At 35.1% G+C, this 26,187-nt stretch overlaps 1 protein-coding gene across 4 annotated transcripts in view; it reads right to left on the reverse strand.

Annotated features, from left to right (window-relative positions):
• Positions 1-26,187, reverse strand: part of SLIT2 (slit guidance ligand 2) — a 358,529-nt gene that overhangs the window by 44,056 nt on the left and 288,286 nt on the right. For all 4 annotated transcript variants that reach the window (XM_070613088.1, XM_070613086.1, XM_070613087.1 and 1 more), the window contains 8 exons: positions 23,545-23,613; positions 20,782-20,853; positions 20,197-20,268; positions 18,568-18,639; positions 15,482-15,645; positions 3,770-3,894; positions 3,536-3,633; positions 2,150-2,289 (listed from right to left, as the gene is read on the reverse strand). In XM_070613088.1, coding sequence (XP_070469189.1) covers positions 2,150-2,289; positions 3,536-3,633; positions 3,770-3,894; positions 15,482-15,645; positions 18,568-18,639; positions 20,197-20,268; positions 20,782-20,853; positions 23,545-23,613 — 812 coding nt within the window. The remainder of the gene's footprint in view (positions 1-2,149; positions 2,290-3,535; positions 3,634-3,769; positions 3,895-15,481; positions 15,646-18,567; positions 18,640-20,196; positions 20,269-20,781; positions 20,854-23,544; positions 23,614-26,187) is intronic.

Raw genomic sequence — 26,187 nt, forward strand, 5'->3', positions numbered from 1 at the left:
CTTGTGAGAACTCGATGGCTCTTGACAGATAGTTGTGGCAGGTTCCCACATCATAGCTTTTATAGATGTCACATTTTGGCTAAAAAATGTTTTTGCTAAGCTTTGAGTTTTTTTGATATGTTTCAGAAAAACAGATCTGACACAGGGAAATGGGGCTTCACAACACTTCTCAGAGAAAGCTGCACTGAACTGAATCACTTAGGATGGAGAAAACGTGTTAAAGAGGATTGGGTGTAGGAAGGGAGCTTGGAAAATGAAGGGAGAGAAGGTAAGACAAAGTCTCAAAAGAAATGGGTAAGGAATAAGGTACAGCAAATCTAGAGCCAAAGCAGGCAGACTCCTCCAAACCAACTCAGAAGAGTCTACCATCTTACACAAATTATCATAAAAAAGACATATAAGAAGTTGAATACTGCAGTGCCCTCAAGCCTAGGTTTTCATCACTAAGGGGACAGATAAACTCCTGGTTTCTGTGCTCCAGGCAAAGAGTGCTGAAATGCTTGGGTCCAATTTGTCTTAGTCAGAGTAGATTGGCTTAAGGAGGCCTCCCAAATTAAGTGAATTCAGCCCTCTCTATAATGACTAAAACAATGGTGGGGAAAAAAGAACTATTCTATTTAGATTAATCTAGGTAACAGATTTTAGTCCAAATGTTGGGCTTCTTGTACAAGTCTAAATTAGCCCATCCAATAAAACTTAGATTCTCATGGTAGATCCAAGGGCTCCAGAATCTGTATGTGTGGTTAATGGCAAGTATCTGAGGTATGACACAAGTAACATTGGTGTGAAAGTCAAAACTATGTAACGCCTAAACTCTTCCCAGCCACTTTAGACTGGGGGCATGTTGGAGACACTCGCTATCCTTTATTAATGCAAAATATCAAAGAACATCCAAATTCTGCCCACTAAGGAGTCCACTGACTGTGTATATGTAATAGAGCAATTGGGGATATAGAGAAATTCAAAATTCTACTGAATTGTGGCATCAGGTGCTGCCCTGGAAAAAAAACCCCAACATACTGGAAAAGTTAGCTTCTGGGGCATTCAAACAGATCCAAGGTGTCAAAACAGAACCCCATCACTTTATCCAGCATTTTTATATCAAGAAAGGAATTTCATAGAATGCAAAGTGTGGGTATTCCATAAAACCTTAAATTTCTACGCTTTCCCAACAAATCTCTGGGAAAGTTAATTATACAGACGTGCTTTCATCTTACGTGTTTAGAGATGTTAACCTCAGTCATTTCCATAGTTATTTCATCCTCTGATATTTTAACTGTGTATTAAATTATATGAAAATCAATAAAATTAATGAAAAATACTCAGCAAAAATGTAAATGGTAACTCTGAGTGACAGTACCTACTTCTCCACTTTTTCTCATAAATAAAATATGGAACATTCTCCTTTTCTCCATCAACTTTAAAACTAAGTGGTTTATTAAGGAAACAAGATTGTTACCATGAATTTTCTTATTCATAGTCACAAAAATCAATAAAACAGATATTCTGACATAACAGGCAACTCAGAAACTTGATGATGACTTTATAGCATATTAGTTTATCCAGGGAAGAAGTTTAGCAGCTTGAATAGTGTTATGAGATTTATTACCTCAAGATACAAAATGTCAGAAAAATGGTGCTAGTCTCATAAGATTATCCAAAGTGCTCAGTATCTTCCTAATTGCATTTTATTTTGAAGGACACGAGTTACTAGAGCAATCCGCTCACTAGTGAAGAAACAAGAATGGACATAAGTAATCTGAAATGCTTAATTATGTTTTCACTATGTAAAGAAATGGCCCCTTTTCACGTACGTATTGGTGCATTGGTTTGCATGGGAAATATGCTTTGCGTGAAAATGCCATTCAATTGTGGGGCTAAAAGCTTCAGTTTGACAGCTTCTTTTTTGCTGGACAGCATGACTTTATGATAGATGCCTACGTTCTAACTGAGCTTGCTGGGTCTTTTATTTGGTTGGCTGAAACCATCTTTAAGTCCATCTGTTATTCACATTATATCTGATTTCCGAAACACCTACCAGTTAGTGAATAATACAGTGGTTTACTAAACATACATTGGCAGCTTAGTGCCAATGATGCTCTCAAACAGACACAGAGATCGATGGCGCAGCATTTCCTATTCTTCTTACCTGTGTACTCAGGTGGGCAAAGGCAGGTGTAGTTATTAATTCCATCGACGCACGTAGAATTATTTTCACAGTCATTATCTTCACAGTCATCAACATTGACTTCACAATTTTCTCCTTCAAATCCATCAGCACAAATACACCTGAACACCACGGGGAGAAAAGGCAAAAAACATCTTCCTGCATTTTGAAACCATATGGTTTAAATATTGAAAAAGGCTAAATACACTCATCAATTACAGGGTTCTTAACTACAAGACATTGATTTTTAAAATGCTTTTAAATAACATGTTGTAAGTATCGATTTACAGTGATATCCCCCAAATCAGAAACAATTTGAAAAGAAAAATTATGCTGGCTACAAGATGGCAAATGGCCCCGTGGTCCCATAACTCAATAAATCCAACATATTTTCAGGTCTAAAACATAAGCGAAGTTTACTTTACAGTCCTACATATCTGAATCTCAAGTTGCGTGCTAATAAAATAATTCATACTTCTTTGCTCTGATTCTGATTTTTAAAAATTACACCTATCACCCTATGTGTAATGTTTTTGGTGTCTCAAAACAAAAAAGAAATCTGAAAATCTAATTTTGCCTTCCTTGCAATTATAAAATGTGAATGTTCTCTTTAAATTTCAACAAATTCGATTTGTTTTCACTGGCATAACACATGTATATTTAATCCTGATAAGTATCAGAATAATCTTTGAGTAAAGTCTCAATGAAAAAGAGACACTTTCATAACAGAACGCAGAAATGAGGTGTATTTATTATAAAAAGTGATATTTCTAACAAGCTTTAGTAGTAGATTAGCCTTCTTATGTGAAATTATTAGTGTCACTATAAAAACACTATTTCATAATTCATGAAGTACATCTGGCGTAATTGTACTGTATGATTAAATAACTCCAGATTAAAAATGTTCACAGCATGTTTGTCTACTCACATTGTGGCTTGGAAATGAATCATTAATTTTCTGTTTCAGTGGGACCTAACATCTTATCATTACACACTGTCTTTAAAGCAATACACAAAACAACAGATGAATATATGACTTGCAGTAGGGGACCAGTTGGCTATTCATTAGCATAATAGAGCCACTACTTTGTCTTGACTGAATCGGACTTGATTTATCATAATATGTGCATGTGAGTGTCTTTAAATTTCTTAATTTTGTAGCATCCTGAGCTGAGAACACTATAATGTCTCCATTTGTTTTTATATCACAGTATCTCTGAGAGGGACTAATACATATTTATCTTATGAATATATTTCTGGCATACTTTTTAAAATAATGCCCTTTGATTTGAAAAGGAAAATGCGTGTTTACTTAGTTATTCTTGTTCCAGTACTTCAGACACAGAAGATTACAGACTGATGACCTACCAGAATCCATCTTTTTCTCCTTCTTTTAAGTGGCAAGTTCCTCCATGTTTACATGGGTTACTGATGCATGCGTGAATTGGGACATCACAGTCCTGCCCCTGGGGAAGGAATGGCCAAGGAAAGTTGAGTGTAAGTAAAGTAGTTCTCAGCACACAGACAAAGCACAATAAAATTATGAAGGCCCAAAGCAAGCTATGTTTTCATATCGTTGTTCCCACAACAGCTTCTGCTTACCTTGAAACCATATGGACAGGTGCAGCGGTAAAAGTCAACTGGATCATTGTTACAGGTGCCATCATTTTTACATGGATTTGATAAGCAGGGGTTACATTTAGCTAGAATATTGACATCCATGGGACCTAAAAATTAATTGGAAAATATGAGAAAATTGATGTTTTCTATTTTTAGTTCACATCAAATTATTTCAATGCCTTAATGTAACAATAAATTCTGTATAAAAGTTATTATTGATCGCATATCTATATGTGTTTCTCTTCCAAAAAACCCGAAATCAGCATCATCATATTTCATTCGAGAACACAACAGAAGGCCTTTCTTATTGGGGAGTATGTTCAGACTCTCTCACGTCAGAGAGGGACTCTGCGGTGTGGGCTTAAGTGGTTAGTATGTGAGGTTAGTGACATCAATGTCACAGGATCAATCCCCTCATGGGCTGACTAGCTTATGTGGATGTGTTCCATGGCCACCATCTGTACCTTAACCTCAGCCAGTTGTCACGGAAATGAGTGCCATCGATCCCAAAGAGGACTGTGTGTGTGTGTGTGCGTGTGCGTGTGTTGAAGATGGGTTGGTAAGTTTTACAAATAAGTAGAAATTCATCAGTTCAATTAAAAATAAAATAGTATGCACCTTCCCTGATAACATTAGTTCAGTAGCGGTATTTTCACAGAGGAAATACAAAGCAGTGCCACTTCCATGCATACGAAAATAAACCAATGTAATCTCCATTATATCCTTTGGGTTCAGTTTGTTAGCACAGGAGCACAGGCACACAATGGGTGAGATTTTTGTATCTTCCTCTCCAAGAAGAAAACAGCATTAAAATGATCTCTACTTGTAATCTCACCTTGGGGATACACATTTTTTAAAAACCTCATGATCTACGAAAGCTCTAGGTTAATGCAGATACAGTAGCAGCCATTTTCCTTTGGTAACACATATTTATTCCTAAATGGCTAACAATGCAGAAATTGTACCATCCTCAAAAAAAATTATGTTCCATTGATGCTACATTTTGCACTGTTTATGAGAGCTACTAGACAGCCTTTTGGCAACTGTCTGATAAGGACACTGTCAAAGTGACATCTTCACACAAAAAATACAAATATTTTGTAACATAAACACTATGTTTCTGCTATCACCAATCTTTCGGTAGTTCTTTATCCTCGTTGGAATATGCATCAATAATTCCAATTGCATGTTTTGGCACACATAATTTCTAGTAAAGTTATCTGAGTCAATTGTATAGCATGTCCCCTCTACTATCACTGCTCTAAACTTCTAATGTACCTATACCCAAAAAGTGGTATGACTTCTGCTCATACAAACTACCTTTCATCAAATATTTCTACAGATTAGAGTACCTATTTGTGAGTTGTCGGTCTACCAAAAGAAACTCACGTATGAAAGAGAATGTGAGTTAACATGGTGGCCATGGAGACTACTCATATCTAAGTATTTTCTTATCCTGGGAAATACCAGTACAATTTCATATAACAGTTTTGAAGTAAAATCCAAAAAAGGATAGTATTCTGCATTGTTTAGTTTTTCTATTAACTAAAAAAGAAAAGGTGAAATATATCTACATAGAGATTCCCGTTTCTTTTTTAACGACTTAGAAATGGATGACAGTTCCAGGGATGGCTGTGTTCATGGGCAGGGCTGGTATTTGCTTTTCGTGACACAGTCACTGAGGGAGGCCTTGCCAGTCTTCCCTTCACTTTTTCTTGGTAACCAGAATAATTAATGCTGTCGCTATATCAAATGACAGCTGGAAAATTTCTGGGATTAATACTGAAGTGAGCCTCATAGAAATTTAATTTCTCACCTCTACTCCAACTTATTTATCAAATAACTTTAGCTATTCAGCACATTGCAGAACTGAATGGTGGCAGTTATTAAAAGCAGTTAGCTAAATTAACATAATATGCCACAATAAATGGCTCTGTGTTGGCTAAAGTTATCACACTTAGAATCAGCCATAGAAAGGAAGTATCTAACTAGTAATGGATCCCTTAGCTAGGCTAGAAGAAAGAATTTGACTTGGAACAAAGGCGTGGGATGAAACAGCTAAGAATGTATACCAGCAAAATAGCATGTCAGCAAATGCAACGACTGTAAACACTCTTCTGGCCACTTCCCAAGACCTTGAGAACAATTGTCTTTTGATCTATTTCTGTGCTTTCAACCTTGTAAGACCGTGGTTTGAACGGAAGGGTTCAGGGTTGGCAGTTTCTAAGTTTATTCTGTGGAATCTGATATTTTTCAAAAATTATGTTTGATTATTTAGGTTCTGAGAAGCTGGAGATTGTTTATCAAAAAACTGGATATGAAGAATTTAAGAGAGTATACAGGTAAAAATTGCCAGGCTGAAGTAGTCCCTGTGTAGTTTAGCACATAGTCAAGATTTGTTTAATAATATTCTCTGAGTCTATCTGACTAATATGCAGATTCGAATTTCTCCACATTTTTCCAGCACTGAATTTGGTTTCCTATTTAGCTAATCATGCTCAATTACCTTCAGTACCTGGAATTTCTTATGGGTATACAATGGGAGATTGTTGCCCCCTCATATATATTGAGATTAGCTAAAGGAATCAAAATAACAAGCTTTCCCATGTGCAAAGGCTTCCTCTGGCAATTTCTTAAACCCGCAAACTGTTCTGGTGGCATCAGGATTGGGAATACAGCAAAATATTGAGTTCTAAATTCCTCAGGTTGGTAAGGTTGACTACTATCACTACATTTATTGCTTTTCCTTTTTTTCAAATCCTTCTTTTACAGTCAATTCTTCAGTCATAATTTCTTATTTCTGGTACTTGAGCTTGAGGGAAAGGCAATTCAAAAGATGTTTGTAAATTATATAAATTCCAAATCACCATCCTCTGATATGTCCAAATATCTCACAATGATACAATTCCTTTTCCTATTTTATTTAAGTTGTAATTCCACCTAATGAAATATCCTTCGTATAATGTGATTTTTTACATCTACCTGGTTTACCTAAATCTGCTTATTTCTATATGCTTACCCCTTGGAACTACATTCCTTGTATCTGGCTCTCTCCTGTCATTCATCTTCCCACTCATATTTTCCCCACTTCTAAGTCTACCTTCTATCTTTTTGTTGCCTTCACTCTGTGATTCATTTTCCATGCAGGAAACTTTCTCTGAGGTGCTTTCCTGCAAAGTTCTTATTCAAAAGGAATGATGTCTTTAATCTGTAATCTGTCTATAATAAGGAGGTGATACAAGAGCTAAAGGGAGATGATAAATACAGTCATAATGAAATGGTGGAAGAGTTAGCATAGTTCTCTAGAAGCAAACCAACACTTGTAGAATTTTACGCACTTGATTATTCCCAGGTGAAACGAAGATGTCCAGGAATAGTAATTAGACAAGTCCTTTAGCATAATGCATTGTAATCTTGGAGAGAAAAATCTGAAGTCCATCAACCCAAGTTGGTAACCTACATTTGTCACTTAAGTTGTAGAATTAGAAGAATAATGGCAGCCATGTCAATGGGTTGTTTTAAGCACTGGATGACATGCTAATGAATGTTGAGCAGGGAACATAGTGAGAGCAAGCACAGAAGCCACAGCAAGTTCTGACATGTTCCTAGATTTCCAAAGAAGGCAGGGCGATGGGGGAAACATAAGTGGTTTACTTAAAAGGAGAAAGACGTTCACTGAGTTCTTCTCAGTGTCCATCACAAGTTCACTGAGTACCTTCTGTCTAGTGTTGCTGAAATGTAGGGGCTATTATTATCTAAACCATGGGAGAATGGAAGTAGGCACTGAGAGATAATCATCCACTGAGTAACAACACCCAGAGCTAATGATTTTATGGTTTTTAAGAACTGCAACTGTGATTTGTAAATTTGGCATGGACAAACCACCAGAAATAGCAGTACAACATTAAGAAGAAGAGGTTCTCTTCGTTCTTGCACTGCTACTTGGCAAGGAACCATGGCTTGCTTGCTGATACAACTTCACCAATCTTCAATCTTTCCTCCTTCCCAAAGTTAAGTAATTCCAAGAAATGCTAAATTATTACCAACACATTAGCTCTCATAAGATGTGTGCCATAGAGGAGAAAAGAAATCTAGCTTCAGGGCTACAGATGTTTACTAACGTCACTGAAATGAAGGAGGCCAGTCCGGGATAACTAGATTGATTTAAGATTTGGTCTTGACTTAAGAGAGTCCTGTAACATCAGCTATATGGATTGGAGGTGTGTTTAGCTTAATAATTCAAAGGGAAAATGAGCAGAAAGTTTGGTTAACAATTTGTCATTGTCAGTTACTTTAATCTTTAATGGAAGAACTGGCAGACCTCAAATCCATTAAAGCTTATAGGCAGACTTGCTTACCTGACTCAAATCACTAGCTATGCATCTGACACCAATATTGCCACCCACTGAGAATTGTATCTCACTTTGATTTATTACTAAAAGCTCCAGATACAAATTTCTAAGTATATGCCAGAGTCTGCCTTCATTCTGGCATCCCATGGAAACATGAGTCGAATAACGGAATCCTCTAGCACTGCCCTCATATAAAGTCAGAGGTACATCAAAGACAACTCAGGAAAAACATAGGAAATATTTGATGCTGGGCATAATTAACTAAAAGGAGGTTTTTATTTAAAACCAAACATTCTAGGCTCCACTTGCTATTGCATTACTGCTTTTCTTAAGCATTAATATCAAACACGTATTTTTTTTTTTTTAAAGATTTTATTTTTTTTTTCCTTTTTCTCCCCAAAGTCCCCCGGTACATAGTTGTATATTCTTCGTTGTGGGTCCTTCTAGTTGTGGCATGTGGGACGCTGCCTCAGCGTGGTTTGATGAGCAGTGCCATGTCCGCGCCCAGGATTCGAACCAACGAAACACTGGGCCGCCTGCAGCGGAGCGTGCGCACTTAACCACTCGGCCACGGGGCCAGCCCCACAAACATGTATTTTTAACAACATTTCATCATTAAGTCATTCACTTATCAAATATTTATTGAGGGCCTACTTTGTGCCAGGCACTACGCTAAGTTTTGGGCAAGTGAAATGCCCAAGTTTCTGGAAAAACTTATAGTTTAGTAGTAGAGACATATATATATATCAACTACATAGCACAGTTGCAAGAGGATATGGATAAAGGGAATACATGTTTTGGAATATGTGTTTTAAGTTTCTGCAAGCCATGAAGGGGGAGGAATTCCCTAAGTGAATGGAAATATGAATTTGAAGTTCATAAGAAAAGTCATGGCTAGATATTTGAAGCCATGGGATTGAAATCAATAGATTTAATAGGGTTAAGGAGGAAACCCCATGTATGTTAATACTAAAGAGCAGGAAAGAAAGGGGCGTTGGCAAAGGAATGAAGAAAGAGGCAAGGAGAATGTACAAGAAGGAGCAGTGGCCATCACTGTCTAAGATAAAAAGAGAGCAAATAAAGATAACTAAAAAGAAGCCATTCATGTTGGCAAGATGGAAGTCACTGGTATCCTCATAGTTCCAGTGGAGGGGTGGAGATGGTCTCCAGATGATAGGGGGTTAAAGCCTATCAATTTGCATTACATAAATGGTTAACTATTTAACCTTAGGCTAGTAAATAAATTTCTAGAGTCACAATTAAATGGTAAAGAGTAATAATTATTTTATGGAGTTATTGCATCATAGAGAATATGGATGTACAAAATTTAAGAACAGAATACAAATTTTCGGTTCTTATCACCTACTAAAATAAATGTCTGTTAAAATTTTCCCAGTGTTTTAAATTTTAAAAAGTGTAATGAAAAACAGCCATTATTTGTTTTTTTAAAGAAGGTCAGTTTGGCAAATAACTCTGTATACACCTGAATATTTTCTTTAGCCAGTGAGCAAATCACAATCCCAAGAAGCTAAGGTTATTTCAAAGTTATATATGCTATATGCTAGTGATACTGAATCTGAAAATGTAAAAAGGATTTGACCAAGTCGTAAATACTATTTTGAAATTGATCTAAGTAGTGAATTTTTCATTGCTTCCAGTTTGAGCTAATTATTTAACTTCCTTCATAGTTTAATTAAATGAGTAAGGAAAACATCAACCAATAATTTTGAACGACAAAACAAAAGATTTCAAGTTTGTCAAGAACTCCTTCCAAAAAGACGTTGATCTTGCTGAAAAAAACCCAACAGTATTACAAAGTTGTTGCTGAGAGATGTGCAATTTTCCCCAGGAATTCCAGAATCTAGAGGACTCTTAACATATAAAATTAGTGGAAGAGATCAACCATGTGGTGGTGAAATGTTGGTCATCTGGGGCTATGAAAATGTCCCAGGTTTCCTGACCCTTCAGCTGACCTTTACAAATGAAGTAACGCAGTATCATTGAGGACCATATCCCCGCCTCTTTATTACAGCTTGCGGCTACCATACACCTGCCCAATTTGGGCATCTTCCTCTCTTTTGTGTTCCATTCTCAGTTTCATATGACTCACTATAAGAATCTCCTGATGCCCTGATGGACCTGGTGGTATTGGTTACAATTCCATAATTGTTTGGTGTGTATATATATTATTAACATCTTATACAGTCAAGCACCCTATGATTACATTTTGGTCTGTGACAAACTACATATATCACAGTGGTCCCATAAGATTAGTAGCATATAGCTTAGATGTGTAATAGACTATACCATCTAGGTTTGTGTAAGTGCACTGTACGATGTTTTCACAATGACAAAATTGCTTAATGACGCATTTCTAAGAATGTATCCCTGTTGTTAAGCGACGCATGACTGTCTATCTTTCTATCACCAACTTCCATATTGTTTTGGAATGATCTATGTACGTGTATCTATCAGTACAATATAAGCTCCCTGAAGGCAAGAGTTTTTTTCTGTCCTGTTTATTACTGTATTATTAATACCTTGGAACTGTGTCTGGTGCATAACAGAAACTCACATAATATTTGTTGAATAAAAGAAGGAATGTATCATTCATTTCCATTATACTGTTCACTCCTTAGCACATTTAAGTATTTAATAAATACCTGTCAAGTTAAAAATGAATAATTTAGTTGTCTGTATAGCTAAATCTTCTTGAACCAAGAGCAACAAAGGGAATACTAGAAATTAACAATATTCTAAATTCCATGCTGACTTTTTCAATGAAAACCTGGAGAGGGTAAAAACCTCTGTTTTATTGCAGACTGCTTGATCATTCTAATTTCACCTGATATTTAAAAGATGAGGACAGGACATTTGGGTTATAAAGACAAGTCATGACCATCTGCTTCCCATTCAAAAATACTTTAATCTGAGTATTAATTAAATATGCTTTGATGACCTGCTTCATCCAGTACATTTATTTCTGTTGTATACTGAAACTATGAGGTTATACTATAAAGAAAATAGTCTGAAGATGTAGGATAAAAATTGTATTGAAATAATTAATTACTCAAAATAATAGCATAGCCTTTCCTAGAAGAGGAAGCATTCAAATTATTACATAGCTATGTAAACATGTCTTCAAACAAGGAATATTCATCTTCCTGCTGTAATTTTAAATTACAAATCTACAAACCACAATATTAGAAGAATGTACTTACATGATTTTCGCAAATAAAATAAAACACGTTAAACTGGCATAACTATGGGAAAAGTTAATTAAAATATAAAAACAAAGTATAAAATATTTAAAGCAGCAGCATTTTACTGCTTTCAAGCTCATAAAGAATGTAAGCTCAAAAACACAATACTCAGTAGATTTCCTAGAGTGAATTATTTTAATTAATAAATTAGAATACTTGGCTTTCTACTAATCCATTTATTATGAAAATATTTCAGCAAAGCATGCCAGAGTGCTTCAAAACTATTATTTTCTAAGTATGTTTCAATAGTAGGGTGGCATTCTTTTTATATTGATAATTTGTTTGGAGAATATTTTTATTGAAAATTATAAAGTAGTGGTAAACCCTGGAGGCAGAGAGTCAAGGTTCAAATTCTGGCTCCTTCATTTAGCATCGCAGAGACTCAATCTCTCTAAATTACATTTTCATCTCTCAAACGGGGAAATAATAGTGCCTACTACAAGAATGATGTAAAGATTAAAAGAGATAAAAATTTCTGTAGAATTCTCAGCACAATGCAAACTGCTCAATTGAAATTAACTGTTATTATTATTGCTATAATTATTATTATTAGTAGTAGCAGCAGTAGTATTGGCAAAGATTCAGTTTGAATTGTCATAAAGTTTGAACTACCAGAGTCTTAAGACAATGAAACTTCACAATATTTTGACAAATGGCGAGAAATGCTATCAAAGGGCATTATGAGTTTCAACGTTTGCTATCACTAAAATTATATTAAGGTATAGAAAAACTGAGCAGATATTAAAGTCTGCTAAATGCAATTACACTATATTTGTTGAGTTCTGAATGTCTACACTTCTTGCCAACTGGCCTACACCCACGCAGTCTGCTACCCAGTTTAGGATATACCTTGAAATACATGTAATCTGTTGATTTGATAACTTAGTTAATACTGAACTGCCAGAGTTCCAGCATTTTCCTACAGCACAGCTCTGCTCCTGTACTTCCACCCACCTGTAGTGCTGTCCTCATACTTGTCTGCTTGTCCAAACAGCTGGCTTAGACACTTGCACTAAGTCTTTCACAACACTCTCCTCCGACACAATTTCTTCCTCTGAGCCCTTGTAGCAACTGTGCTATCCAATATGGCAGCCACTATCTACATGTGGCTATTTAAGTTTAAATTACAGAAAATTAAAAATTCACTTTCTCAATTGTATAAACTACATTTCAACAACCACATGTGGCTAGTGGCTACCATATTGGATAGCACAGATACAGAACACTGTCATTGTAGAAAGTTCTATCAGGTAGCACTGATCTAGACCAATTTTGCCTCAAATATATTTCATGTTACACTAAGTATATGAGATGCTACAGTCATTAAATGATAAAAGGTCAAATTAGTTAGCTAAATCATGAGTTAAAGAGACATCTATGTATGTATATAAATATGCATTGGACTTCTGAGAACCTTTAATAAATTAACGTATACCATGATGCTCTAAGAATAGAATATAAGTATGTAGCTTTTCTCAAATTTGTGTTATTGTAAAATTTTTTTTTTCAAGAAATATCTCCAGTGAACTCTACATTTTAAGAAATACAGATAAGCACCAGCATTTTTTGACATGAGGTACAAGTATCCCGGGCTACAGAGAAGGGGGACACAGTCAGTTTGTAGTTTCTCAACTTCCCCATATAATCTTTCTAAAACCAATCTGCCCAATAACATGCCTAAGAGTAAGCTTTTATGCCAGTGTCTCCTTCCCTATCTCCCCTTTGACAATCATCTCCACTTCACAAAAGAACAGTATATCTCTTAGCCCACCAGAAATTTACCATGGGGCACTGCCCCAAGGAAACATCTGGGGTCACAAAAGGACAATTTTAAAATATTGGTTATTTGAAAAGTCTCTTGCAATCAATGTACATAATCCCAGAGAGGCATCTTCAATAAAACTTCATTTTTGATTTTTAATAAAAATAGTAAAATACTGATAAATAATTATACTGTCTCAACAATGATGCATGATTATTAATGGCAACAATTCAAAGAAAACTTTAGAAACTCACAGACTTTTGGTGGCAGGCAATTTTAAACATTCAAATTATATGCTTTTTTTTATAGTAAAGAATGATGCAATTCTCTGAGGTACTGGAAATAGGAATTAAAGGGGAAAAACAGAAGTTCAAGGGAAAAGAACAATATAAAATGTTATAGAGAATCTTGTTTTTGTCTCTTTTAAAATTAGCTGTAATATTTAGATTCCACCAAATACATTTAAAACAATAATGGAAGAGTCTTATTTTAAAATGTCAATATTTACAATGTGCTGCAAATTACATCTTTTGCAACCATTTATAGCTATGAAAAAAATTAGATGTCAACTTCAAAGTGTTTGGAGGGAATATAGTTTTTGAAAATTCTTTCTTTTATCAATAAATCATGGAGTGTCTCACATCATTTTTTTGTTAGTGTTTTGAAAAGCAATGTTATAATAAAATTAGCAGCTAACATACTGGGTGCTTACTGCATATGAGACAGCACGTTTTACATTATTAACTATTTTTTTTCCAACTTTATTGAGGAATAATTGACAAATATAATTGTGTATATTTAAAGTGTACAGTGTGAGATTTGACATACATTTACATTGTGGAATAATTACTAAGAGCAAGATAATTAACATGTCCATCACCTCATACAGTTAACTCCTTTATTTTTTTACGCTTAAGATCTGCTCTCAGCTACTTTCAAGTGTACAACACCATATTATTAATTATAGTCACCACGCTGTGCATTAGATCATCAGCATTTATTCTTCACTGAAAGTTTGTACTCTTTGACCTGCATCTCCCCATTTCCCCTTCCCCTCAGTCTCTGGCAACCTTTATTCTATTCTGTTCCTATAAAATCAGTTTTTTTCTTTTCTTTAGATTCCGCATATAGTAATTCATCTAATCTTAACAAAACTCTTACCAGGTACATACAATCATCACTTCTGCTTACACATGAGGAAACTGAGGCACAGCCTGGTTAAGCTACTAAATCAAAGTCACATAACTACTGAAACGCAAAGATGGGATTTAGCCCAGGCTATGTCCCACTGCCTAATATTACCTACTCAGATACGTGTATCCTACCTAAACGTTTGAGCGTCGAAAGCTTATATTTTCTGCCAGGTCTGCAAGCCTTGGAAGACAAGGCCATACTGTAAGCTTCTCTATGCTCTTCAATACCTGGGATTTTGTTTTACACATAAAACATGTTTAATAAACATTTACTGATTATACACTTAGAATTTTCAAGAATTTCTCTTCTCCATCTAATAATTATGAGCGGTCCTCTTTAAACATTTACAAATTAAGAATCATAGCAACCTTCTATCTCATTTGTGGTAAGGAACATAAACCCATATATTTGACTGGAAAAAATGGAAAGATATGTGAAACAAGCTTAATAGTGATTATCTCTAGGTTATTGTGATTAACGGTTAATTTTAGTTCTTGCAGAAACAGAATGTTTCTTATTGTTCACATTTTCCTTTTCTTTAGATTTTCTATGTTGGGCATATACTACTCTTGTAACAAGAGAAGAGAAGATTTGTTACTAAGACACTATTTTGAATTCACAGATACATAAAACAGAGGGAAAAAGAGGGATAAGAACAAGGAAGAAATAGCCACATTAACACAGGAAGAGCGCAGCACAGGAGGCAAGTCTGAGGTTTGGCCTGAACACTGGGGAGGGCTTGTTTCTCCTTACCTGCCATCAGGAAGCCACAGGGCCCTGGCAGCCCTAGGAGCAGGGCACACGTTCAGACAAGGCAAAAGCAAAATATTTCACTTGTTAGAGGCTATGAGAGGAAGTTCCAGAAATCGTGCACTCTTCATTTCTTCATACATTTTAAAGAAAATGTAGTCATTTCCAAAGGACTATTTCTGAGATTTATTTGAAAAACCTAGTTCTTTACTTGGGCTCCTAGGTCTTGTCCAAGCATGGGTGGAAACAGGAATTGTTTGTTGGGGCTTTTCAGCTATAACTTTGAGGCCTAGGGGCAAATGGTTTCCTTTTCCTTTTGAAATTAACACTGCGAATATTTATTTACAGAAGTAGAAATGATTAAAAGCCATACCTTGACATGTAAATTTTTTGGAGGGAGTTGTGAGTAACAGTTTATCTGCCATTTCTCCAGGGCCAGCACAGCGAGCAATTCCCGGTTCTTTATATTCTGACTTTACCCAGTCGGATAACCACTGCATGTTACAATCACAGTAAAGAGGGTTGGCTCCAATTGCTCTGGAAAAACAACACCACAAAAGCACACACACACAAAAGTACGGAAGTACTGTTATTTCCTAAGGGAACATAACCCAAACCGATGCTTAGTAGAAAATCTCTATAGATTTCTTGATGATTATAATTTAGAAGAAAATGGAGACATTGGGGATTCCCCATTTTCCTGAATTATGTGCATCTGAGATTTAGTGAGTTGTCAATAGTGTTAACACTCATCCGGGCTTTACAAGGTCTCTTTACATTTGCAGAGACAGGTGCATATTGAGTGCAAGCATACCTAAGTACAGATTAACACTTCTTTCATTCACCAATTATTTACTGAAAACCCAGTCGCTATTCTAGATTCTGGGGACCCAAATATGAATAACACATTATTCTGAAAAGGAGATTAACGTATAACATACACTCATACATTAAAATAATTGTCATTAGGAGTGTTATGGTAGAAGTTTTTACAAGATGACTGTCAACTGAAGGTGACCATTCTGGAGGACTGGTGATTTAAAAAGTCTACACTTTTAGATAGTTAGATTCAAGTAGGTGGATAAAGTTGGGAAGGATGTTTCAGAGTAAAAGACCAGTAAGTACAAAGGCATGAAGATAAGAAGGGGCACGAAATAATAAATATACACAAAGTTAGTCCACCAGAGCTGATCTTGACCTTCGCTTGGTGTCTCCCTTTACAACGTCTTTCAGCTGGAACTCTGGTTCCTACTCACATAGGCAGTGGTAGTGACAGGGAGAGTAATCAATATAATAAGTAACACTTATTGCACCATTATAATATGCAGGAACTGTGCAAAGCCATTTACATGAATTACTTCATTTTATCCTAAATAGCAAGTCTATGAGGTCAATACTACTAATAATCCATTTACAGATTAAGAAATTAATGCCAGAGGGCCAGCCCTGGTGCTCTAGCGGTCAAGTTCGTTATGCTCTGCTTCGGTGGCCCAGGTTCAGTTCCTGGGTGCAGATCTAAGCCACTCGTCTGTCAGCAGCCACGCTGTTGTGGTGGTTCACATACAAAAAGAGGAAGATTGGCCACATATGTTACCTCAGGGCAAATCTTCCTCAGCAAAAAGAGTTGGCAAACTTGCCAAGTTTGGGCACAAGTAGTAGATGCACAAAGTAGCATTTAAAAAACTGATTAATTCTGATTTATATTTAACTTGTGATTAGTAATTCTTCTAGGTCTACCGTCTAAGCAAAACTATCTTATTCTTTTATCAGGAAACCCCAAAATACACTTGTAAAACCATAATACTTTATGTTGTAGCAGTTTTAATGCCCAACTCTAACCAAGAATTGGAGTGTAAAATATTATGCTCATGTGTCTGTCATATTCAAACCCTTCTAAATTAAAAATGAGCAAAATGATATTTTTGAATAATTTGATCTCATCTCTACTGACATTTGCTAAGCCCTTGCATGGGGGCTCAGCGGAAAAAGTGAATGGAGCTGATATGATCTAGGGAGTAAAAGATAAATGTATAAATGAAATACATGACAGAACAGGACACAGGACAAAGAAGACTCAAATGGCTTTCACTCTAGAGGCAGGCGTTAGGAGGGAGTGGCACATAAAGGAAAGTTCTGCTTGACTCAAGCAGCACCTTTCCTAGGCAGCCTTTTCTGATAAACCACCCCCACACTAGCAGAATGGCCACTTTCTCCTCTATGCTCCATTCTTTGCCAGACAGTATGGCAGCCCTGCAACCCTGAGCTAGGGACCTCATTCACATTTTCTCTCAGTCAAATGACATCCACAGAGTTTGCAGGGGGTTGCCTTGATGTTGACTTTCAGTAGGGGCTGAGGCTTACACATGGAAAAGTGAAGGTCTTGCCTCCTGGGACCTAACAGTTTAGAGGAAGGGATATTAACAGTACACACCAAACAGTGCGATAGTCAGATATGCAAAATACCTAGATTGATAACAAAGCCCCCAAAAGGCACATTCAGATACAGCATGATTGACTACTGCCTCCTGCCTCTGCCAATCCCCCTGTCTCACTTTTCTAAACTTCTTATCTTCATGGGGTTTAGTGGGTTTTGGAGGGGGAGGGCAAAGCCAGGAGATAATACGGCAGCAACCTCTGTTGGGGAACTTGGAGCCAATGGACACTAATACTTAAGCTGAAGCAGGTGAGCGCCATCAGGTGATGCCAAACTCAGCCTGACCCTCCAAGGCTTTGGATTCTAGGGCTGCTGTCTGAACTTCTTCCAGTTTTGCCATGGTCTTAACATTACAACTCAAAATAATGGAATTTGAGCCAACACAGTTTTTTGGACTCCTTTTATCACACATTTTTAAATTGTTTTATTGCATTTCCAAGAAATACAGAGGTACAAACAGGCTGCTAGGAGAGAGAACACAAAGGAAAAACATTTACCCAAAATGAGGATTTAGCTGTTTCCCCCTACCACATTGCAAAGTCTTGAATCTCTCTAATTTATTTCTGCATGGTGCCATATCAAAGCTGAGTAATATTTGCTCAATAAATGAATCCAGTTTGATCAAGTCAGGATACGCTTCACGGAGGACTCGATACCTGAGAGGTCACTTGGAAATGTAGGGTTTGGGCAGATCTAACTGAAGGGGAGCTGATATTCTAGAATCAGAGAACATTAAGAGAAAAGGCATAGGCTGGGAAGTTGAGGAGCCGTGTTTGTAAGAAGAGATCATTTTAGCTAAGCAAAGAGAACTCAAATAATGGGGAGTAAGAGCCAAAAGGATAAAATTAAGGCCACCTTGTAGAGGGTATCATATCTCGATTGAAAATCTTGAGCTTTTCTTTAAAAATGGAACCAATCACATCTTACGATGTTACAGTAAAAGGGTGGCAGAGGTCTGTTTGTTCCAAACTCACTTGCCAGGGAGAGTTTGACTTTAAACCCACCTTCGTGAACTAGGTACTCACAGGTGTGATAATGCAGAAAGATCGTTGAAGGCACCTTCAGGCACAACAGAAATGTCATTTCCATGTAAAGAACTAAAAGCGAAAAAAAGCAGAATTAAATTTCCCACATTTCAGAGAGTTCAGGAAAATTCCCATGCATGTATGAGAATTTAGTTTGTAATAAGCATTTTAAATCAGTGCAGAATAGATGATCTACTCAATACATAGTCTTGGTACAACTGGGTATATATCTGTAAAAGTAAAAAGTTAGTTTCTACCTCATATAATATGCGTAAAATAAATTCTAGGTTGAAGAGTTAAACGTAAAAATAAAACTAAAATGTATTAAAAGAAAATATAGAAGAGCTCCTTTTTATAAACATGGGATGGGAAAGGCTTTCAAAAGCATTATATAAAACTCAGGAACCACAAAGGAAAAGAGTGATAAATTTTTGACAACATAAAATATATCCATAATATGAAAGACACAAGGAATAATTCTGTAAAAGGAGTTGCAAACTTAGAAGTCAAGTAGTGGATGCACAAAGATATGTATGTTAACAAGGAAAAGACAAAATACCCAACAGAAGATGGAAAATGATACGATCAGGCTTATTGAATAAGAAGCACAAATGCTCACTAAACAAGCAAAATATACTCAAATACTCTAGTAATTGGAATTGCAATTAAAACAGGAATAGAAAAAATGTTCAATCTTTCATATGATGAAAATGAAAGGATTAATAATATTCAATATTTTCAAGCGTGCTTTGAAACAGGTACTCTATTAAAATAGAATTGCTAGAAAATAAATTTGTAAATTGACAAAATCCTCTTTTGGGGGACAACTTGACAGTTACTTCTGGTATTCTCGCGATATACTTGACAGTAAGATGAACGTGTAGGATGTTCACTCCAGCACTGTGTAGAAGAATTAAAATTTGGAATCAAACCAAATGATAGTAGAGATGAGGACGATTAAATAAGTTATAGTTCCTTCATCCTATGGAATACTCTATACCAGTTAAACAGTTGAGGAATCTTTTTATGTGATGGAATGGAAGGAAACAGGCTAAAGCATGTTGTTAAATAAAAATAGCCAAAGGTAGAACAAGAACAAATCTTATTTATGGTTTTTAAAAGTTATATAGCAAGGGACATACATATATCAGTATACAAAAAATTGCATATAAAAAGGACCAGAAAAGAACATCAAACTATTTAACTGTTGATTCTAGGGGAAGGGATTGGGACTGAGGATCATGTTTTATTTCATATACTTTAAAATATATTTTTAATGGCAAAAATGTATTTCTTTGTTATGTAATTTTTAAAGAAATTAAAATTTCCTATACTTCTTTCAAAATTAGTTGGATCTATATGAAACATACATCTTAATATTTATATAATCAAATAAATGACTACAGCACCTTGTTACGAAAGAGAAAATTATGTTGTTCAAATAAAAGCTGTTGAGCAATGATACAATAAGATACAATTTTCCTACTTCCAAATTTGTAGTAAATCCTAATGCAAATATCTAAAAATACTCAAGAATCAACAAAGCAGTTAAATTATTAAATTATTAAAGTTAAATTATTATTTCTCAGATCACTGAGAAAAGAAGTGTTTTGAACATAAAATGCTTACAGTAATCTGAGAGACTTCAATCCATCGAAGGTTCGAGGAGGAATACATCTCAAACGGTTGTAACTAAGAATTCTGAAAGCACAAGTAAGCCAATTTGTTTTACTCAGGTATACCATAATGGCCAAATGTCATTTTTAAAGCAAAGCAGTTAAGAAAAGAGCTATTTAAGCATCTTATAAATTGAGAATATTGATGCATAGTACATATTTTTAATCTTTCTGTAGTTTCACTAATACAACATATTTATTTCTAAATATGGTCTAGAATGCTTCCAAGGCTGATGCCTCAACTATGCCCAGCCGCCCCCCTCCAAGTGACTTTCCTCAGAGGTCTGCCTTAAGGATCTCTCCCAGCTCCACCACAAACAAAAACTGTTCTTTGTTTCTTTTACAGAGCCCAATACTTTTTATAATATCTGTATTTGTCTGTTTATTGAGGTTTTATTTGTCTGTTTCTCCCAACAGTATTTACATTCCTTGAGGGCAGAGACTCTCTCTGTCTTGTTTACCAGGAATGTCCAGGGCCTAGAAAATGCATTTTGTCCAGTGAATTAATAAATATTCAGTACCACACATTCACACTCACAAGGTGAGGAGCTGGGTCATGTTGCTGAAGCTCTGATTAGAAAGGGTGCTTATTCGGTTGTTACTTAAGTCTCTAAAATGGAAAAAGAAAGAAATGGAGTCTGCTGTTACCACAGAAATTGAAATATTAGTGATTCTTAGAAAGAGAAAGATCTTCTTGTTCACAGCAGATTGTTAACACTCAGCTTTTATCTGAAAATAGCAAAACACTGGGTAACTCTCTGGGGTAGACTGTAATGTTATTCATAATTATTCACACCCTTGCCTGTTGAAATTAGAAGTGACCACATGCCTTGCTTTGGCTGATGAAGTGTGGGCAGCAGTGCCAGCTTCACTTCAGAACAGAGCTTCAGAAGGAGCTCACTTTTTCCATATCCCTCTGCTTTCTTCCCTGCAAGACCTGTGATGGTCCACAGAGAGCCCACACCTGTTATCAGGTCCTGGAGCAGAGACTGCGGAGGCACTCACAACAGACACATTTTATGAGTGAGAAATAAACCTTTGCTCTTGAAAGTTCCATTGCTTACACATACTTCCTTGTCATTGATACATACACTGACTGATAGACATATGTAAATTTGAATATTGAAAGAATGCCTCATTTAATTACACTCACAATGCCATCATTAAAAACAATGCCATCATTAAAACTTTGCCCTGAGCAAAGTCACTGGCAAATAGTAGGTCTTCAGTAAATATCTGTTTAATGAATGATAAGTAAATGTGGATTTTTTACCAATGCTAAACGGCTATTAATGGGTACTTTGTACTATGGGTTGTAATTTATATTCAGTGAACTTGACCTTATTTTTATTATATATAATATATATGAGATATATATAATATGACATATAATATATATTATAAATACAATATAATAATATAATATATAATGTAATCTAATAATACAAAATGACATGTATATTTTGCATTTTGTTTTAGAAAAAAATTAGTGAATATATACACATTCACACTCACCTTTATATGACAATGTGACACACATTAGTAAATATGTATAAATTCACTAATTTTGTTCTAAAGCAAAATGCCAAATATATGAATAAAAGGAAGATTCATGAATAAACAGAAGATTATGGGTCATAATTTATGTTCCTTTATGTGTGTGTATTTATATTCACTGTTTTTTCTGAAGCAAAGTAGATGAATAAATGCAAGATTCAGAAAAGCTTAAGATTAGCCGTTTCTTCATTAAAATACCAAAATATCAGTAAAATGAACCAATAAAATTGTGAAAATGGTAGGAATGTTATAGGAGCTTTATAATCCCTTATCTTCTTAGCTGCAGAATTACTATACCAAAACTTTAAAAATAAATAAATATATCTATGTTAGCAGAAGTTACTTGCCTAGAGTTGCATAAGGAATCATTAGTAAAAGCATTTCTGGATCTACAAATTCTCATTTTTCATTTCCAAACTGGTTTTAAATAATCACATGCTGTCCCACAAATGACCCAATTCTGCTGAAGTGACCCTTTGGAAATTGCAGCAATTTAATGGTTTATTTAACCGAAGAAAATGTATGTAATCAGTTTTTGCTGCTATTAAATAAATAACGAGAGGCAGAATAAGACCTTTTAGAAGACATTCTCTCTTTTCTTAATTTAATCTTTCGTCATTTAAACAGTCTTACACACATTTACAAAGCGTTTGATTTTCCCATACTTTTAAGGAAAACTAAAAATGATCAACAGCATTTTAGCTAACCTCCATCTGCCTAGGATAAAGCATACATTGAGAAATGTAACATTTTCTGCTACCTAAGTTTCTAGAATTCACTAGTTAGGAATAAACCTCCTTATTCTAGGAATACTAGAAATCCACCTCCTAAGCCGACTAGTCATATTTACTCTAAAATCAGATAGATTTAAACTAAAGATAAAGCATTTCCCTTTACATCCACTATCGTTGCTAATTTTTTGTTTTGTGAGAAGTTTTATCAACTACTAACCTAGCTACGCTGTGTGACATTATATATAGTAAGATTATACATATTTTTAAACAGTGTGCACATAACCTTATTGAAATGTTGGTATGTTTAAATATCATCTTGTATTCACAACTTAAAGATGGCAAAAACTGTTTACATACGTTACCAAAAAAATATGTTATTTTAGGAGGACATCAAACCAAATTAAAAAATAATTCAATGTTTTGAAATTTATACCCCAAATGTCTGCATCTTTGACAAGTTTACTTAAATGCTGTGTAAGTAACTACGGATTTTAGAAAATAGATTTTAATACTGGAAGCCCATAACTTAATTCATAATGTATTTTATATAAGAGAATAAAACCTAATAAACTAGATTTCAAATACATTTTCAGTAAAGTTACTACTATCTACTATCTTTTGCTTAAAGTCAAGAATAAAAATATTGTTTTCCATCTTTCTTTCCTTGGCTTGTCATAAAATAGCCTTATTCATTATCAATTTACTGCATTCATTATGTACAATATTCATTACCGATTTACTGCATTTCTATAATTCTTTGATACTCATACTTAATCGTATTTGTACTTTGAATAAAGGAGGACCTTTTTCTAAGACACTCCATCGCCTGATTGATATTCAATGAAGATGTAGCTAGTGATCCAGAACTTCAACGAGCAAGGAGGGAGCCATCTAACTGTAAATGATTTATTTTATCTGAAAGGTTCACTAAATCTTCTGCTCCTTGCTATCCCCATTTTCATGAAACAGAATAAGAAGTCAAAGACAGAAAAATATAATACATTACTTACATAAGTGTTAAATGTTTGTAGTTAGAGAGTTCCTTAGGAACCAGTGTAAATTGGTTCCCATCCAGATACCTAAAAATAAGGAAACAATAGTATCTTTTTTAAAGTAACAGTAGTGTATCATAAAATAGTTGAACAATATTTCACTCTTCATTGAGGCAGGGAAGCACTTGGCAGATTTGTCTTTAAGAGGTCATGTTCTTAGCTGGGATGTTTATTTAAGAGAAATAAAGAAAAAAAAAAGCCGTGTTGTCCAATCCAGTATAATTATTTTGCGGATCACTTAGGTTAAATTATAAAACCAAGGGGAGACTGGTGAGTCCAGTTCTTTGCGGTTTATCTAAGAAGGCAAGGCATGTATGCAACCACTTGTGTGTCAGCAAGAAGGTTCATTCAACCAACCATAGTTTTAGTCAGCCTCCAGTTCGCTTGTTTTTATCTGGAGACAATGCCATGAAATGCATTCACTACTGGCAGAACCTTGCTACTGAGGACAAGACTTCTCTTCAATGCTTTCGTGGATATCAATACAGTTAGTAAATAAAGATCGGTGCTTTAAAAGAGATACTTGGGAATTTAAAAATAATTAGATTTCAATTAAAAATATCTTTGAAATAGTTTTTATCACTGTATATACAGCTTGGTAATAATAATTTTAGGAGGTTTCATAGGAAATCACAACATTTATCAAATATACAAATATATCATATATATGCAAAAGCAATAATCAGATGGCCACATATAAGTAAATTTTCCCTTTCCGATTAGAGTTAGCAGAATAATCAGAAAATAGATAGGTTGTGGGCTAACTGGCAAGACACAAAAATAAAGGAATGCTTAAAGTTATATCCATGATGTCACAAAAAGAAAAATAAATTTCATCTCCAAGGCTGTTCTTTCCGAGAATATAGTGGTGAGGAGTAAAAATGTCCTTCAGTTCCTTGGTCATCTGCCTATAGATGTGCCCCCAAACAATTCTGGCATGTTGGGCACATGAGCCCGCCTGCCTCAGTGTTGTGGTCAGTCTTGAGATCCAAGGTTGAAGTTAGCATTTTTGCTGAATACAGAAGTAGCTAAGAAATTTCCTGAGTCAACAATGTATATTTCAAATATTTCAAAATGAAAACTGATATATAAAAGGCACAAATGATCAAAATATGTAATAAATATTTGATTGAGAGTCGGGCATATGTTACGACCCTTTATGCCTACTCAAATTTTTGTATTTCAACTTCTCTCCTTTTTCTTCTAGCTAAGTATTTCCTGTTACCACTAGAGGGCAGCATAATCCCATAGACTTCAGCACTCTTCCTTTATTCCAGAAACAGCACAACAGAAAGCTAAAAAGATTCAGAATGTGCACTATGGATGTCTACATGTAAAACAATCTAAGAGGGAAATTATATGGAACTGATTAAAAGTAATGGATACCATTTGTTCAGAATTGTCCACCAATACATACTTATTTTTGCCAAATTCTTTAATAATTTAATATAACACACACATGAAATTTTTCTAATGCGTGCATATATGTTACTGCAGAGAAAAATCCTGCTGACTTGGTACGATTCTAAGAACAAGCTTTCTGGGAAGTAAAACTAGAATTCGCAAGAGATGAGTTATTTTCCTCATCTCTATAACATTTTCTTTAGAAAAAAAAGGATTACTTTTTAATAATTTGTAGAGAAATAGACTGAAGATTTGACTATGTGACAGAAGAAATAGACAGATGGCATAGACAGGACAAGAATCAAATAGTTTCTTAGATGTAGTTTAGTAAGGAAATTAAAGGACGTTTAAAATTATTGGATGGAAATCAGGCAAAACAACTAAAACATGGGCTAGTTAAATGGTAGAAGAAGAGATTTAGCATCAAAGATGATCTGAATGTCATTCTGTGTGTTATGTTCTTGGCTGGGGTGCTCCTAGAATCAATGCTTTGCATACAGAATACTATAGCTATCTAGCTTGCCGACACTGAGGGAGTAATCTTCTGAAATAAACACACACTAAAGTAAGAATTAAGTATTTAATTACACACACACACCAAGCAGTGCTTATAGTTAATTAACAACTGTGAATGGTGACAAGAGAGAGAAACTGAACACTTTACGACAATTCAAATCTAAGAGAGACCTTCTGTACATACGTGCTAAGATTACACCTTTTTTCTCTAAGTGTTCAAGACTGAATTAAGATTCATGGAACTGCACACGATCTGAAAACAAGCTCTTCAATAACTGAAATGACATCTTCTTGAAACTCATTTCCTATGTTCTATGTTGCCCAAAGTTTATCAAAGCTGCTCATTTGGAATACTTGTACACATCTACATGAATTACAGGTACATATTTGCATGAATTACATTTAGACTTAAACCATTTTTGATACATGCTTCCATACAAATAAAAAAATAAACAGAGGCAAAATAACTCAACTGCATATCAAGCATTTGTACATAGTACATTAGTATAAAAGGAATGGAATGGAGCACGCATGCGTCATTGTTCCATGCGACTTATTTTCTGATTTATTTCATTCCACATATATAGCATGAGACAGCTAAGGAAGTGTGGATAGTGCTTAAAATCTAGTTATGTGCATATTGGCCATGTAATTTGTGGTTGAATATCAGTTATGAAAATG

This window comes from Equus przewalskii, chromosome 3 (genome assembly GCF_037783145.1).
Source record: "Equus przewalskii isolate Varuska chromosome 3, EquPr2, whole genome shotgun sequence".
In the NCBI taxonomy this organism is placed as follows: Eukaryota; Metazoa; Chordata; class Mammalia; order Perissodactyla; family Equidae; genus Equus; species Equus przewalskii.